We start from the raw sequence: 12,521 nt of genomic DNA, 5'->3' as shown, positions 1-12,521 counted from the left end.
AACACCTCATCTAGCAAATGCATACATACATACTCCTGTAGTCCCACAGGCATGCTCTATCTCAACATATGATAGGATGGGAATTACTAATTTCGCATACTCACAGCTACATACATGGATTAAAGCTGGGGATAGTATACACACCACTCAGTGGGCGCCCTGTATGCACATAGATAGTAAATGATCTGGCCTAGGACTTGATGCAGACATGTTGAGTGCATCCAGAGGTAGTATATATATCTGTAAATCTAATCTACCAGGCTAGTAAGGCTTGAACCGCTCCTTCTCCCGCTTCTTCTCCTTCGGCCGCGACGCCTTGACCGAAGTCGAGTCTGACAGGCCGTCTCCACCATCCTCTGGTTTCCACGCACGCACGAATCCATCCTCGCCGCCAGTGAATACTGTCCGGCCCTACAACAGACGGGGTCAGTCAGCCCGAACAACCAAGAAGAAAGGAAACAAAGCAGAAAAGAGATGAAGGACACACCTGCTCATCGAGGTAGATAGAGCGAACAACCTCCTCACCGTGGGCACCCGGGAGGCGCCAGAGATTGGCCTGGTCGAGTCTCCACGGGTCGGGGATAAGGGGAACAAGATCGAGTCGGTTTCCACTGGAAATAGAAGAAGGGTTAGCCGCCAATGCGATGGGTTGCCGGGGAGGGGTGGAGATATACAGTTTATTGCCGGCGGCAATGTACGCCCCCTGGCTGCTGACGCACACCTGGGCGATGTACTCGCAGCCGAGGGGTTCTCTGAGGTCCCCAAAATGGATCGGCTTGGGCTCCGCCGTCTGCTGGTCGGGATCCGTGGCCGGGTGGACGGAGAAGTCCTCGTCATGGCTGAGGGCGAAAATGGTGCGCTCGCTCAAGAATCCCGCGTGGTGGACGGACCCGTGGTTGATGACCTGCACCAGCGCATCGTCCTCGTCCGTGATGGTGGTGTCGTAGATATTGACGAGACCGTCCGTGCTTCCGGAGAGCAGGATATTGTCCCGGGTGGGATGGTATTGGAGCTGGGGGTTGTTAACAATGCCGCTGCACATATTCCCGCTGCCTGAAGGCAGGGTCAGAGCACAGAAATACGCACATCGGTCACGTCATCATTGTGGCTCTCGATGTACTGGAGCCGATGGGTGCCCGGCGATCTGATATCCCTATACCGTCAGTTAGCAGCCCAACGTAGATGTACCAGCAGCAGCAGCAGCAGCAGCAACCGCAGCAACACCATGGTCACTAACTCACCAGAACGCAACCACAGCCTGCGAAGAAACAAGCTCCGTGCCCGCAACAACGGTGTTTGTCCCGGAACAGCAAGCCACTGACAGCACGGGGGCGTTCCTAACTATTCACCACCCAAAAAGCAATTGTCCTTAGCAAACTGCCTTCCAACATCCAACATTGAGACGAAAAAAAAAAAAAAAAAAGCAAAGCAAGAAACACAAACTCCAAAGCCAACACAGCAACCAACTCACCCGTCTCCATCTCCACAACAGCTGCACCCCTCCCTTTTCTCGCATCCCACACCTTAACCTTCCCATCCCGCCCCCCAGTCACCAGCAGCTGCTGATCCTTCCCAGCGCCATACGTCCGCAGCGCCGTCACACCCCCCGCCCCATGCGTCTGGGCTGCAAGAACCGTGACGCGGTCAAGACTCGCGGCGTCAAAGACTCGCAGCGAGTCATCCGATGAGATAGCCGCCAGCGACCCCGAGGACGTGGACGTGATGGCGTAGATGTAGTTCCCGGGGCTCAGGGATAGCGATGATGATGCCGTGGCTGTGAGCGGGTGCATGGTCTTTCTTTTTTTTTTTTTTTTTTTTGTTATTCGGTAGTTGAACTGTTGATGTAATGTGGCTACCTAATTCCCTTTCTTAGTGATGATGATGATGATGATGATGATGATGATGATGATGATGATGATGGACAGACGCGCGCGCCTGGGCTATTAGACGCTATTGTATGTATGATGATGTTGGTTGGGATTTCTTCGAGCCGCTACTGTGTTGGTTGGTTTGTTGGCGGCTGATAGTCAGGAATCTGACTCGACTCTCGAGAATAAGGGAATCTTGCTGATCAGACTAGAGTGGATCTATGATGGCCTTTATTGGTGGTTCTTCAAACTCCAGTTGGTGATGGTGATAGTGATGAAGTGGGCGGAAAATTTGATTTTCTCTTCTTTTTTATTTTCTTTGGGTTTTCCTCCCCTCCACCATCACCAAAGCCGTAATTGATGCAATACAGATAATTCGAGGACCAAGTAATTTAGAATGATGAACTGGAGTAGATGAAGAAAAAAAAAAACACACACACAATTTGATAAATACCTATAGAGACAGCAATACCTTTTCATCGCCTGCCTGCCCTGGTCTCTCCAATGGTTCTTACCACCGGACCCTTGTACGGATACAATCTGCACACACACTCGAATGACCATATCACTTCAATCCCTGTCTTTATTATTATCCCAGGTCATGTAGGTAGTCGGTATCCCGTCAGATCCATGCTATCATGTATTCTAATCAGATACCGAGCATCCATGTCGGTACCTTTGCTGATCTCCCAGTTCCATCACCAGTAGCCACCTCATCTGTCACTTGATCACTTGATCGAGCAACTTCCAAGGCTATGCCGAGTCTGCCCTGCAAGAACTCAAGAGGAATCTTTGACTTTTGGACTGGCCTCCTGCTTCCTCGGCGCAGTTGTAAAGTGAGGACGGAGGACCTGTGAATTCCCCCGTATGGTTAGTTTTACTTACTGTCTTTAGTATGGCCTCCCAATACACCATCTTATAATCACACCAGAACCATCCTCTCACTATTCTAACAAGCAATCAATCGAAAGAAAAAAAAATAAAAGAATCAGAATAGAAAACCCATCCTTCATCTCTCATTGCCTGCGTTATCCACATCCCTTCTCTTGGTCGTCAGTCACGTTATTCCCACCCCCGCAGTCTAGACGAAAGTTCCATTTCGAACCGTTCAACCGGAAAAGGTCCCTCCAGGATCTCTTTTAACATATCAGATCCCGGTGGGAAGTCGTGTTCAACCGAAGGCTCCCCGGCCCCCCTCATGTTTGCAAGAACGCTCTGTCTAAAGTGCCAGCGCAAGAGGTTATCTGAGACGCGATTTGGGTCGGCAGGATTTCAACACACAGGGTCAAGGGTTCTTCCATCCACTCCCATATCATTAGGAATAAAAGAAGTGATCTTATAATTGTCCTTTAGATAAATTAGCACAGCATCTGTTATATCCTTATAGAGTAGGTAAAATCACTTACATCTGGGTTCATCAAAACTGAGTAGTCATTAAATAGTTGATGTAGGCTTGCTAGAAACCCATTTTGAATAGAGTTGATGGGTGCAGAATGGTTTCCCAAGTGCGCATTAGTGATCCATTGGCTGAAATTGTTTGCAATCCAATATCTTTCCTTCTCAAGCAGGGATATATGGGCTGCTTCCCAGCCTTTCCATTTATCTAGATGAGCGCGACGGTTATTAACCCCAGAGAAAGCACAGGCGCGGTGCAGTAAGTGGGCGCGGTACAATGACCAACACAATATTGAGCATGTTGATCAAGTTGGCTTGAGTCATTGAGCCATTTTGGAATAGCCCACCTAGCATGTCACCCGTCGAACTGTCGAAAAAATGGACATTTCGCCCATCATCCGACAGTGACCCTGAGAGTGCCCGCTGGGGGCGGCGGCGGCCCAAAGACAAAGGCTCCCCTTGCGATGGGGGCCGGCCACACATTCGTCAACACGACGAAAAACAGCCTGAGGGCGGCCCCCACAGACACAAAGGGGGAGAGAGGGAGAAGGAGCCGCGGCAGTAGCAGTAGCGGGCGCGGCAGGGGCAGGGGCAGGCACAGTAACAGGGGCGGCAGCGGCAGCAGCCTCCTCCTTCGCAAAGACCATTAGCAATAACACCCAAGCTCGCAAGCCTATGCTTACCTTGGATAGGTCTGAGGGGACCAGCATCAAAGGGGACATTGGAGTAAATGCATGCAAAGACATCTTTCAGTAATTACTCATGACATTATAACAACTTCTCACCCAAACATCACAAAGTCGTGGAGGATGGGGAGAATACAGAAGATAGAGAGAAGAAGGGTTTATATACTCTCCAGAAATTACTAATGCCCTAAACCCTACTCTCTATAGACTTAATGTGATGAGGCTATTAAGGGATTATTAGGACCATCATGAGAAGATTTAAATAGTGATGAAGGCATCACATTTAAGGGGATGCACCCATGACCAAGCCCTCATGAGAAGACAAAGGAACACAGGTTCCTGAAGGAAGGGGGTAGCAGACCTTTTCCCTTGTTCTTGGTTTTCCCTCCGCGAAAGGGGTTTTTACTGAACAAGGGTTTTTACAGGTGCACCCACTGCGAATAAGGAACTGTGGACAGCCCTTAGGGGCTAAAGGCAAGTGTATATTAGACTCATTCAGTAACTGACAGCCAATCTTGCAGCTTTCAAATCTTGAGACGACAAGATCCAAATATTAAGGAGAGGGGACTGTGTCCTGGAAGTGATCGACTTGGGGATTGGAGAGAGAGGTGTTGAGACGAGGAGGATCGGAGGGTGGGAGGGGGGAAAGGATGGAGTGAGAGTTGTGCAGTGCCCAACCAGGCCGTTTGAAATTTGAGAGGAGCTAAATTCGGCGGCAGAGGAGGCCATTTTTGGCGTCGCCTTGGTTGTGAGTTGAAATGAAGACAATACTTACTGATGTTGAGTGCCAACATCACATCAGGATGATGACTAAACAATGCTTAGCGGGTGCAGAATAGTGGTGCAAAATATGTGGTGGGACGTTGAAGCAGTGGCTTACCGCTGGGAATTACAGGTGGAAATGCGGCCGTTTATGGCCTCAGCAGCGGTCATTTTCAGCATCGATTTCCCAGGTCCTCACATTCTATATGTAATTTTGCTAGCCCAAACAGGCGCTTTGATAGTTCATATCTGTCGGTCTCTTCACGGAGGAATGACCAGTATCCTGCCAACAGGCTGATCCTGTTTCTGCATGCCATGAAGCAGCTAAGAGGCTAGGAGCAATGACGTGGTACTTTGTATGGCCTCCCAACCTGTCGATGGCTTGATGAAAGACAGGACAATTGTGTATCTCTTAGGCGGATAGGGTCTGGAATGATTGACCTCGACTAGAGTGTAAAGGGAAGTATGATCCAACAGTTTCCGAGACATCATCCATGGAACTCAAATGTCTGGTCCACGGCCTGTGCGGAGTGCGGGTATGTCCTTTCTAGCCTGACATAAGCACAAGCAAGATCAGCTGAAGCCTGAGGACTGATTCCTGTCTCACAGTTAAGAAGGGAAAAAAAAAACAGAAATTGAGGATAAATTCTCGGGAGTCGGGATTAGGAGCTTCTTAGTCCACTGGGCTGGAGAAATTCAGGTCAATAGATGACCTGGTCGTATAATTGGTCAATTACCTGGAGAGTTTAATCAGATTGTCAAGCCTGTGTGGAGCCACAGGGGAAGAACGGCGAATAGACACGGTCGTATCACTTGACTTACCAGGCGAAAATGCCAAATGCATCTAGTTACATATGCACAGCCGCAAAAACTGCATGTTGCGAGTGGCCCAATACGTTAGGCTAGGGTGCCCCAGTCGCCCATCAGGGCGAGTTCCGAGGGCGGGCTCATACCTGCAGGCTGCAGCATGATCGATGTTTAGTAGTATTGTTGAGGAGATGTCTAGGAGCAGTTAGTGGATGTAACCCTGCCAGTGCAGGACGCGAGGGACTCAGGCAATCCAATACTGAGTTCAACCCGGAAGGATACGGCTCCTATAGCTAGAAAGAGCGTCTGTTCCTGTGAGATCGACTGGCTGGAAGGACAGCGAGCCCGCAAGTATGCAAATTGCAACAAGCTCCGGTGGATATTCAGAGGATTTAAACTTTGCAAGAGAATGTGTCTCATGTTGGCCGCGCTGTGTTCATCGGTGTAGATTGCCCTGGGCTTGTTTCTGCCTGCAGTTTCTTGCGTCCAAGCCACCTGGACATCGTGCAAGGAATTGTCTGTGATATGTGAAATCGGCCCAATGACACGCCATTTACGTGTCCTGGGAAGTGGGTGATCATGGTCAATCAGTAGTTTGGCACCACGAGTTTTGTTTGCCATGCATTTGTTGTCAATTTCCGGCCTATGGTGGCGCTTCAAGGTATCGAACTGTCCGATATTCAGCTCACACTTCGCATACTATGTATGCTGGCTGAATGGCGGAAACTAAAAGAGGAAAATTCACACAACTAAACGGAGCGACCCCACAAGGCTCATGACTAGGACCACTAGAGATATTGGCCTTTCCATGACTCGCGGTCGGTACCAGACATCGATGATGTTGAAGGCGCCTATTCGCGATTCGTGATGCGATACCAAACTTCAGAGATGGGGCAAATGCCCAAGGACGAGTTCGAATTTCAATGGACCATTTGTGGTTAGGTTAGCTGGACAGATCGTGCAGTCCAGGCTGATATGGTTGCACTTCGCAGGTGGGCTAGAGAGAGTCTAGATGAGGAATATGAAACAGAACGCATCCGAAGGACCGAGGAACAGATGAAATTGTGGATTTTCATGAAGTTAGAAAGATGGGTGTTGTTAAGTTGGCGAATTGGGGGACATATGGGAGATATACCCATCGTGATTCTGTATGGATGCTGATGGCGCGCTAGGTTCGGGCGTAGTCGGCCGACGGGATACTGCAGCTGAAAACTCAGACTCTCGATTCGACGGGACTGGAAGGCAGAAGCCAGTGTATTTACACAGTCCATAGTCCGTAGTCCGTTACCCTTAGTACCAAATAGTGTAGATACCAACCAGGAGGAAGAGGAGGAATAGGAGTAACTCTGAGCGACAGTGGAAAAGGACGAGGTGGTGGTGGTGGTGGTGCGTGGCCCTTGGCACCGAACCCGTGGCCTTTCCCACGCCGCCAGTCACCGCTAACCCGCCGTGGCCACATCCCCGTTTCTTCTCTTCGTTGTTTATCGTCGCGCATTCGAACAGCAACCCACCCCCAAAAAAATAAATTAAAAAAAATGGATGTCGCTCTCGAGTTTCTCGATCCTCTCGTTCTGGATAAGGCCTATGCCTGGCTACTGCCCTCCAATCCTCTCCTCACCGACTCGACGTCGCAATGGCCGCGCGACAACATCTATCGCCAGATCATCTCGATTCTCCTTATCACGCAACTCGGCGCAACCTCCCTCTACCTCTTCTTTAGCGCTCTGTCCTATTACTTCATCTTTGACAGACGACTTGAGTACCATCCGCGCTTCTTACAGAATCAAATTCGCCAGGAGATCATATCGTCGCTTACCGCCGTTCCCTTCATCAACATTTTGACACTGCCCTGGTTCCTGGCTGAGGTCCGTGGCAAAAGCTTGCTGTACGCTTCAGTGAGCCACTATGGCTGGCCATGGCTGGTGGTTTCGGCGCTGCTGTACATGGCGTTCAACGACATCGCTATCTACTGGATTCATCGGCTAGAGCACCACCCCAGCGTGTACAAGTACATTCACAAGCCACATCACAAATGGATCGGTCAGTCTGTGGCAGAACCCCCCATTTATCGGCAGGGCGGCAATGCTAACGGTCTTCTAGTCCCCACACCCTGGGCTGCACTGGCCTTCCACCCGCTCGATGGATATGTGCAGTCTCTACCGTATCAGTGAGTACCTCAATCTTCGGTCTCGACGAGTCTTCGGGGCTAACCTCTCCAAAGCGCATTCGTCTTCATCTGCCCCATGCAGCGATACCTATACCTAGTCCTCTTCGTCGCGGTCCAGATCTGGACCATTCTCATTCACGACGGCGACATGATTACTGGCCATTGGACGGAGAAATTCATCAACAGCCCCGCGCATCACACACTGCACCACATGTACTTCACCGTTAACTACGGACAATACTTCACCTGGGCTGATACCTATTTTGGCTCGCACCGGGCCCCAGAGCCTGCACTGGACCCACTCCACGACGCCCTCAAGGTGATGCGCGCGAAGGGGCTTGTGGATGAGCAGGGTAACCCCATCCAAAAGCCTAAGGCCGAGTAGAGGGCCTTCAATGACCCGGTGGCAGATGGAGCTTTTTGGTATATACGCATATGGTGATTGGACGACGAGTCTTTTCTCCGGTACAAAAATATCCAGCAATACGTAATGTTAATAGGTATGTATCAACGCAAGTGTTATTCTGGTTTCAGTGCTCTTTTCGCAGATAGAATTGTGTTTTCTTGGGAATGTCTTACAGTCAACCAGGACGTCCTGGCGGCTTTTGTACATATATATCGTTTTCATGTATTATTGAACGTTCTTCCATTGCTTTGATCCCTGGTACTCCATACAGTATCCATTATCCACCAGCCAGCCATGGGTGATACCTCACATTTGACAGGGGTCAGTAATCATTATCGGCCGCATCCAAAGTCACCTAAGAACACGTAGCATGGAGTTAGTTCACGGGGAGAACCGCGCCTGGAGATGGGGACTCTAACCTCTCTTGGCCCGATGGTGGATACAACAAGGTTAGCTGTGAGATTCCGAGGCATAATTGTCCAATATTGATGGGGGACACGAGACAAGGCTACTGTACCTACCACATAGTGCTCGGCTGCTTGCTGCACAATGTAACTATTTGCTAACTAGTCTAGACCTGTCAGAGGAAGGAAAACGTGGGTAAAAATGAGCTTGGCCAGGGAAACAATGTCCGAGCTTATCGCTTTTTCCCTGACGGATATTGTTTTTAGCATTCTGATAGACAAAACACTAATCAGCTAAAATGTGAGATGAGTGAGTCTTGGCCCTCCTAGGTGCCATTTGGTTCGAGTCGCATAATCAATTACTAAGATAGACGAATATTGTCATGACTCATATATGGTGTACACAGCTCACATGAGCAGTCCGGACTGCTCATATGAGCCATACCCCGTACATGTGACCGCCAAGACCATTAATAAGCATTTACGGCTCGCGCGACCTATATAATAAATTACTATTCTATCTGAAATTCTAGTACAGTAAATATTTTAAATACTTATTTAAGTACTTAGTAACTACTTCATAATTAATTTATTAATTATAGAGGCAGCTAAGACTTAACCCTATAAATATGGCATCAGTTTGATCAAGCTCTATACCAAATGATAGTCTATTTAACTAGCCAGAAGATACAACACAAAGTAATGAAGTATGGTTAATATAAGTACTTTTTAAGCAGTTGCTAACTGATTGCTAACTACTTAGGATCAACATCTACTAATTCCTCTCACTAATGCAAAAACCTCTGCTCTTATAACATTAAAGACTAAGTATATTAATGATCTCCCTGAGTATCCTACTAGCCATATTCTTAGTTATACATATATCATTCCAGTTACACAATATACACAGAATGAAGCAGAGCAAATGATACAGGAGGTATGAAAAGACTAACTTATATAGTACTTTTTAACTGCTTATAAACTGCTTATAAACTGCTTAGATTTAATATGCTTGGAAGCAGACCTTTAGCCAGAGAAAACACAGTGTCTATTCATCTTTCCTATTATATTTAGTAAAAAAATAGACATGGAAGTACTTAGGTATTCTAGCTTGTGAATATCTTAGTCCCTCTCTTCTTTCTTATCATCATACCTCAGTGAATGAGAGTATTTGGAAAAGAATTCAAGAATCTCAGGGATTAATCCAGATTCTTAAGTCTAATGTTCAGAAGCGGAATGCCTATAGGTAAGTAGTTTATAAGTACTTCTTAACTACTTGCTAACTGCTTAATAGCTACTATCGCTCCAAACTTAGCTTATTTAAGAGGGGATTAGGTTGTATATCATAGCTCCCATTATGCAAGCTAATATTTAAAAGATATTAATAACTAGTATAGTTCAAGCACTTCCTAAGTATTTACTAAGTACTTACTGACTACTTTAGAATATTTTTGGAAATCATACACCTTATATTGGGTGTGTAAATGAAACAGCTAATACTATAATAAAATATTATTATAGAGTAGTTTAAGAACATACTTCTATTAATTTTGATTTCTTGGAGAAGCTTTTTAATGAGGATATTATACCTCAGTCTGAAGAATGTGGTGTCTTTGAGCCACTGGCATCCCAGTGAAAGTTCTGTGGTAAGTACTTATCAAGTACTTAGTAACTCCTATGGGAGTACTTTCTAACTAGTTTAGATTGTGATCATCCACAGGGCTCTGGATGCCTAAAGTATACTCCTTGTAATGTTATCTTTAATGCTTTAGTCCCTATGGATATTTCCTAATGTCCATATATCCTATTTACCTCACATGGTGTTCATCAGCATCCTCTACCCCCACCTACCAAGCCTCCTGAATGTATTCTGCAGGCAGTAAGGCAGATTATCCAGGAGATCTAGGACCCCAGCTTAACAACTGGTAAGTAGTTCCTAAGTACTTATATAGTACTTACTAAGTACTTAATAGCTTAATTTCTTCGAAATCCTCAGCTTGAAGCCTTCTGTAAGAAGCATAATGCTTCTATATTAGCAGATATTCATAAGAGTTTCTGTAACAAAGATCAAATTGCTGCAGTTATTCAGAAGCAATGGCTTCTTTCATATCTAAATAGATAGGATATAAATGGTCTGATATTTCTCCAAGGGATTGATCTGTATATGAAGGTAAGTACTTTACAAGTAGCCTTAAAGTGATTTCTAAGTACTTACAGCTCTTAGACATATATCCAGAGGACATTCCATGATTTATAAGGAACTATAGTTCTTTGCACATATAAAGAGCAGATTTAACTGCTTGTGACACTATCTTCTTTTAAAGTAGATATATCTTTTAAATATATCCACTTAAAAGAGATAAATGAGGTCCTTTTTGCAATATTTCTGCCTGATCAGTCAAAAAGTAAGTACTTCCTAAGTAGTTAGAGAGCACTTGCTAAGTACTCCTCTTAGTTATTACCTTATTTTGTGTCTTTACAAGCTTTGATTCTGTCAAATGATATTATCTACTATTCAAAAGGGTTTTCTCCTTAGTAGAAAGTATTCTGGGACGGTTGATATCCTTTGATCATCTCCATAGTACTGGGATATATAGGATTATAATAGATATGGACTTAAAACAATACACTAGTAAGTAATTAAATACTACTTATAAACTACTTACTAAGTACTTAGGCCTTGGGCAATATCTCTCTAAGGTTGATCCTCTATATTAGGATGTGACATGGCAGTTAGAGCATATTTTACTATTCTATTGTGTCCATTTCCAATGTTCAATCCTAAAGGCTATTAGTACAAGAAGCTAGGGGAGCCCTCTTTGGAGCTATATAATAAGTCTTCTAGACTGTCCATCTGAAGAGGACTATGATAAACTACTAGAACTTTTAATCAGTTATGAATTACTTGCCAACTGCTTGGGAAATACCTACTAACTGCTTTTAGAATATGAAAGTCCAAATGTTCAAAATTAGGCACAACAGAAGAAGAGCTAAGTGATTAAAGCAGGCTTAAATAGAGCATGCTCTTAAATTCAGCCTTATTATTTTGATTTATTATAAAATTATACTAATGCTGTTGAGCAATCACATTAGAAGTTATATGCTTTAGGGAAATACCTTACATTAGTAGAAGCAGTCAAGAAGTAAGTACTTTCTAAACACTTAGGAACTACTTATTAAGTACTAAACTTTAATCTAGTTCAGCAAAGCTTGATCAGGAAGATATCTTACAATATAAGAACTTTTCTGAGTTGAATATTCACTACTCATATCAAACATTAAATATGGAGGCAAATTACATCTGTTATATAAGTTAAGAAAGTATATTAATATTTGCTAAGTACTTGCTAAGTAGTTTTAAAGTAGTTGCTAACTACTTTCTTAGGGAGCCAGAAACACCGCCGGTCAGACTCCTCAGGTATTACTGAAACACGAAGTACATCAGAATCAAGAAGGGGTAATACCCATGTTAATTCCTAATAATCTCCATCCCAGATAAGGGGGTCAAGGTAAGTACTTCCTAACTACTTAGGAAGTGCCTGCCAGCTACTTACTAAGTACTTAGACCTAGCCATTCCCTTCGCCGTGTTGCCTCAATGAATATAATAAATCTAGAGTAGAGATGACAGGAGCTTGAATTGAAGAAGCTTGAAATTAAAATAAAGAAACAGGAGGAAGAAATTTGCTTATAGCAGCTTGAGAATGAAAGATTAGAACTGGATCTTATGGAGTGGCGAATGCGAATTAGAGAGACTTCTTAATATAGATTAAGTAGTTTCTAAGTACTTCTAAAGCAGTTCAAAAGTAATTAGAGTTAAATATTCCTCTATAATAATAATATCATATTTAATTTAGCACTCCTAGTGATTGGGTTAAGTACTTAGCAAGTAGTTATTAAGTACTTAGGAATATTAAGCTACAGTACACTAGATATAGTGATTGGGTTAAGTACTTGGCAAGTAGTTGTTAAGTACTTAGGAATATTAAGCTACAGTACACTAGATATAGTGATTGGGTTAAGTACTT

The 12,521-nt window shown here is 44.9% G+C and overlaps 3 protein-coding genes across 3 annotated transcripts, besides 9 other annotated features; 1 reads left to right on the top strand and 2 right to left on the bottom strand.

Moving 5' to 3' along the window:
* Positions 1 to 261: 261 nt before the first annotated feature.
* On the bottom strand, positions 262 to 1,790 carry ACLA_020770 (WD repeat protein; the record flags this gene model as incomplete). The annotated part of the gene is made up of 5 exons (XM_001268795.1): positions 262 to 411; positions 488 to 1,012; positions 1,087 to 1,153; positions 1,242 to 1,341; positions 1,472 to 1,790. 5 exons carry the CDS (start codon positions 1,788 to 1,790, stop codon positions 262 to 264), a joined length of 1,161 nt encoding a protein of 386 aa, XP_001268796.1.
* Positions 1,189 to 1,223: a microsatellite.
* Positions 1,791 to 1,794: 4 nt separating the features above from the next.
* Positions 1,795 to 1,818: a microsatellite.
* Positions 1,819 to 1,873: 55 nt separating this feature from the next.
* Positions 1,874 to 1,920: a microsatellite.
* Positions 1,875 to 1,920: a microsatellite.
* A 1,690-nt stretch (positions 1,921 to 3,610) lies between these two features.
* Positions 3,611 to 3,985, bottom strand: ACLA_020760 (uncharacterized protein; the record flags this gene model as incomplete). The annotated part of the gene is made up of 2 exons (XM_001268794.1): positions 3,611 to 3,895; positions 3,947 to 3,985. 2 exons carry the CDS (start codon positions 3,983 to 3,985, stop codon positions 3,611 to 3,613), a joined length of 324 nt encoding a protein of 107 aa, XP_001268795.1.
* Positions 3,809 to 3,889: a microsatellite.
* A 3,068-nt stretch (positions 3,986 to 7,053) lies between the features above and the next one.
* ACLA_020750 (sterol desaturase family protein) lies at positions 7,054 to 8,070 on the top strand (the record flags this gene model as incomplete). Its single annotated transcript, XM_001268793.1, has 3 exons — positions 7,054 to 7,558; positions 7,619 to 7,685; positions 7,740 to 8,070. The coding sequence occupies 3 exons, from the start codon at positions 7,054 to 7,056 to the stop codon at positions 8,068 to 8,070; spliced, it is 903 nt and encodes a 300-aa protein (XP_001268794.1).
* Positions 8,071 to 9,465: 1,395 nt separating this feature from the next.
* Positions 9,466 to 9,495: a microsatellite.
* Positions 9,496 to 10,422: 927 nt separating this feature from the next.
* Positions 10,423 to 10,464: a microsatellite.
* Positions 10,465 to 12,357: 1,893 nt separating this feature from the next.
* Positions 12,358 to 12,521: part of a microsatellite that runs on past the window's edge.
* Positions 12,513 to 12,521: part of a microsatellite that runs on past the window's edge.

This window comes from Aspergillus clavatus, genomic scaffold (assembly GCF_000002715.2).
Source record: "Aspergillus clavatus NRRL 1 1099423829805 genomic scaffold, whole genome shotgun sequence".
Lineage (NCBI taxonomy): Eukaryota > Fungi > Ascomycota > Eurotiomycetes > Eurotiales > Aspergillaceae > Aspergillus > Aspergillus clavatus.
This window is presented reverse-complemented; position numbering and strand designations above follow the sequence as displayed.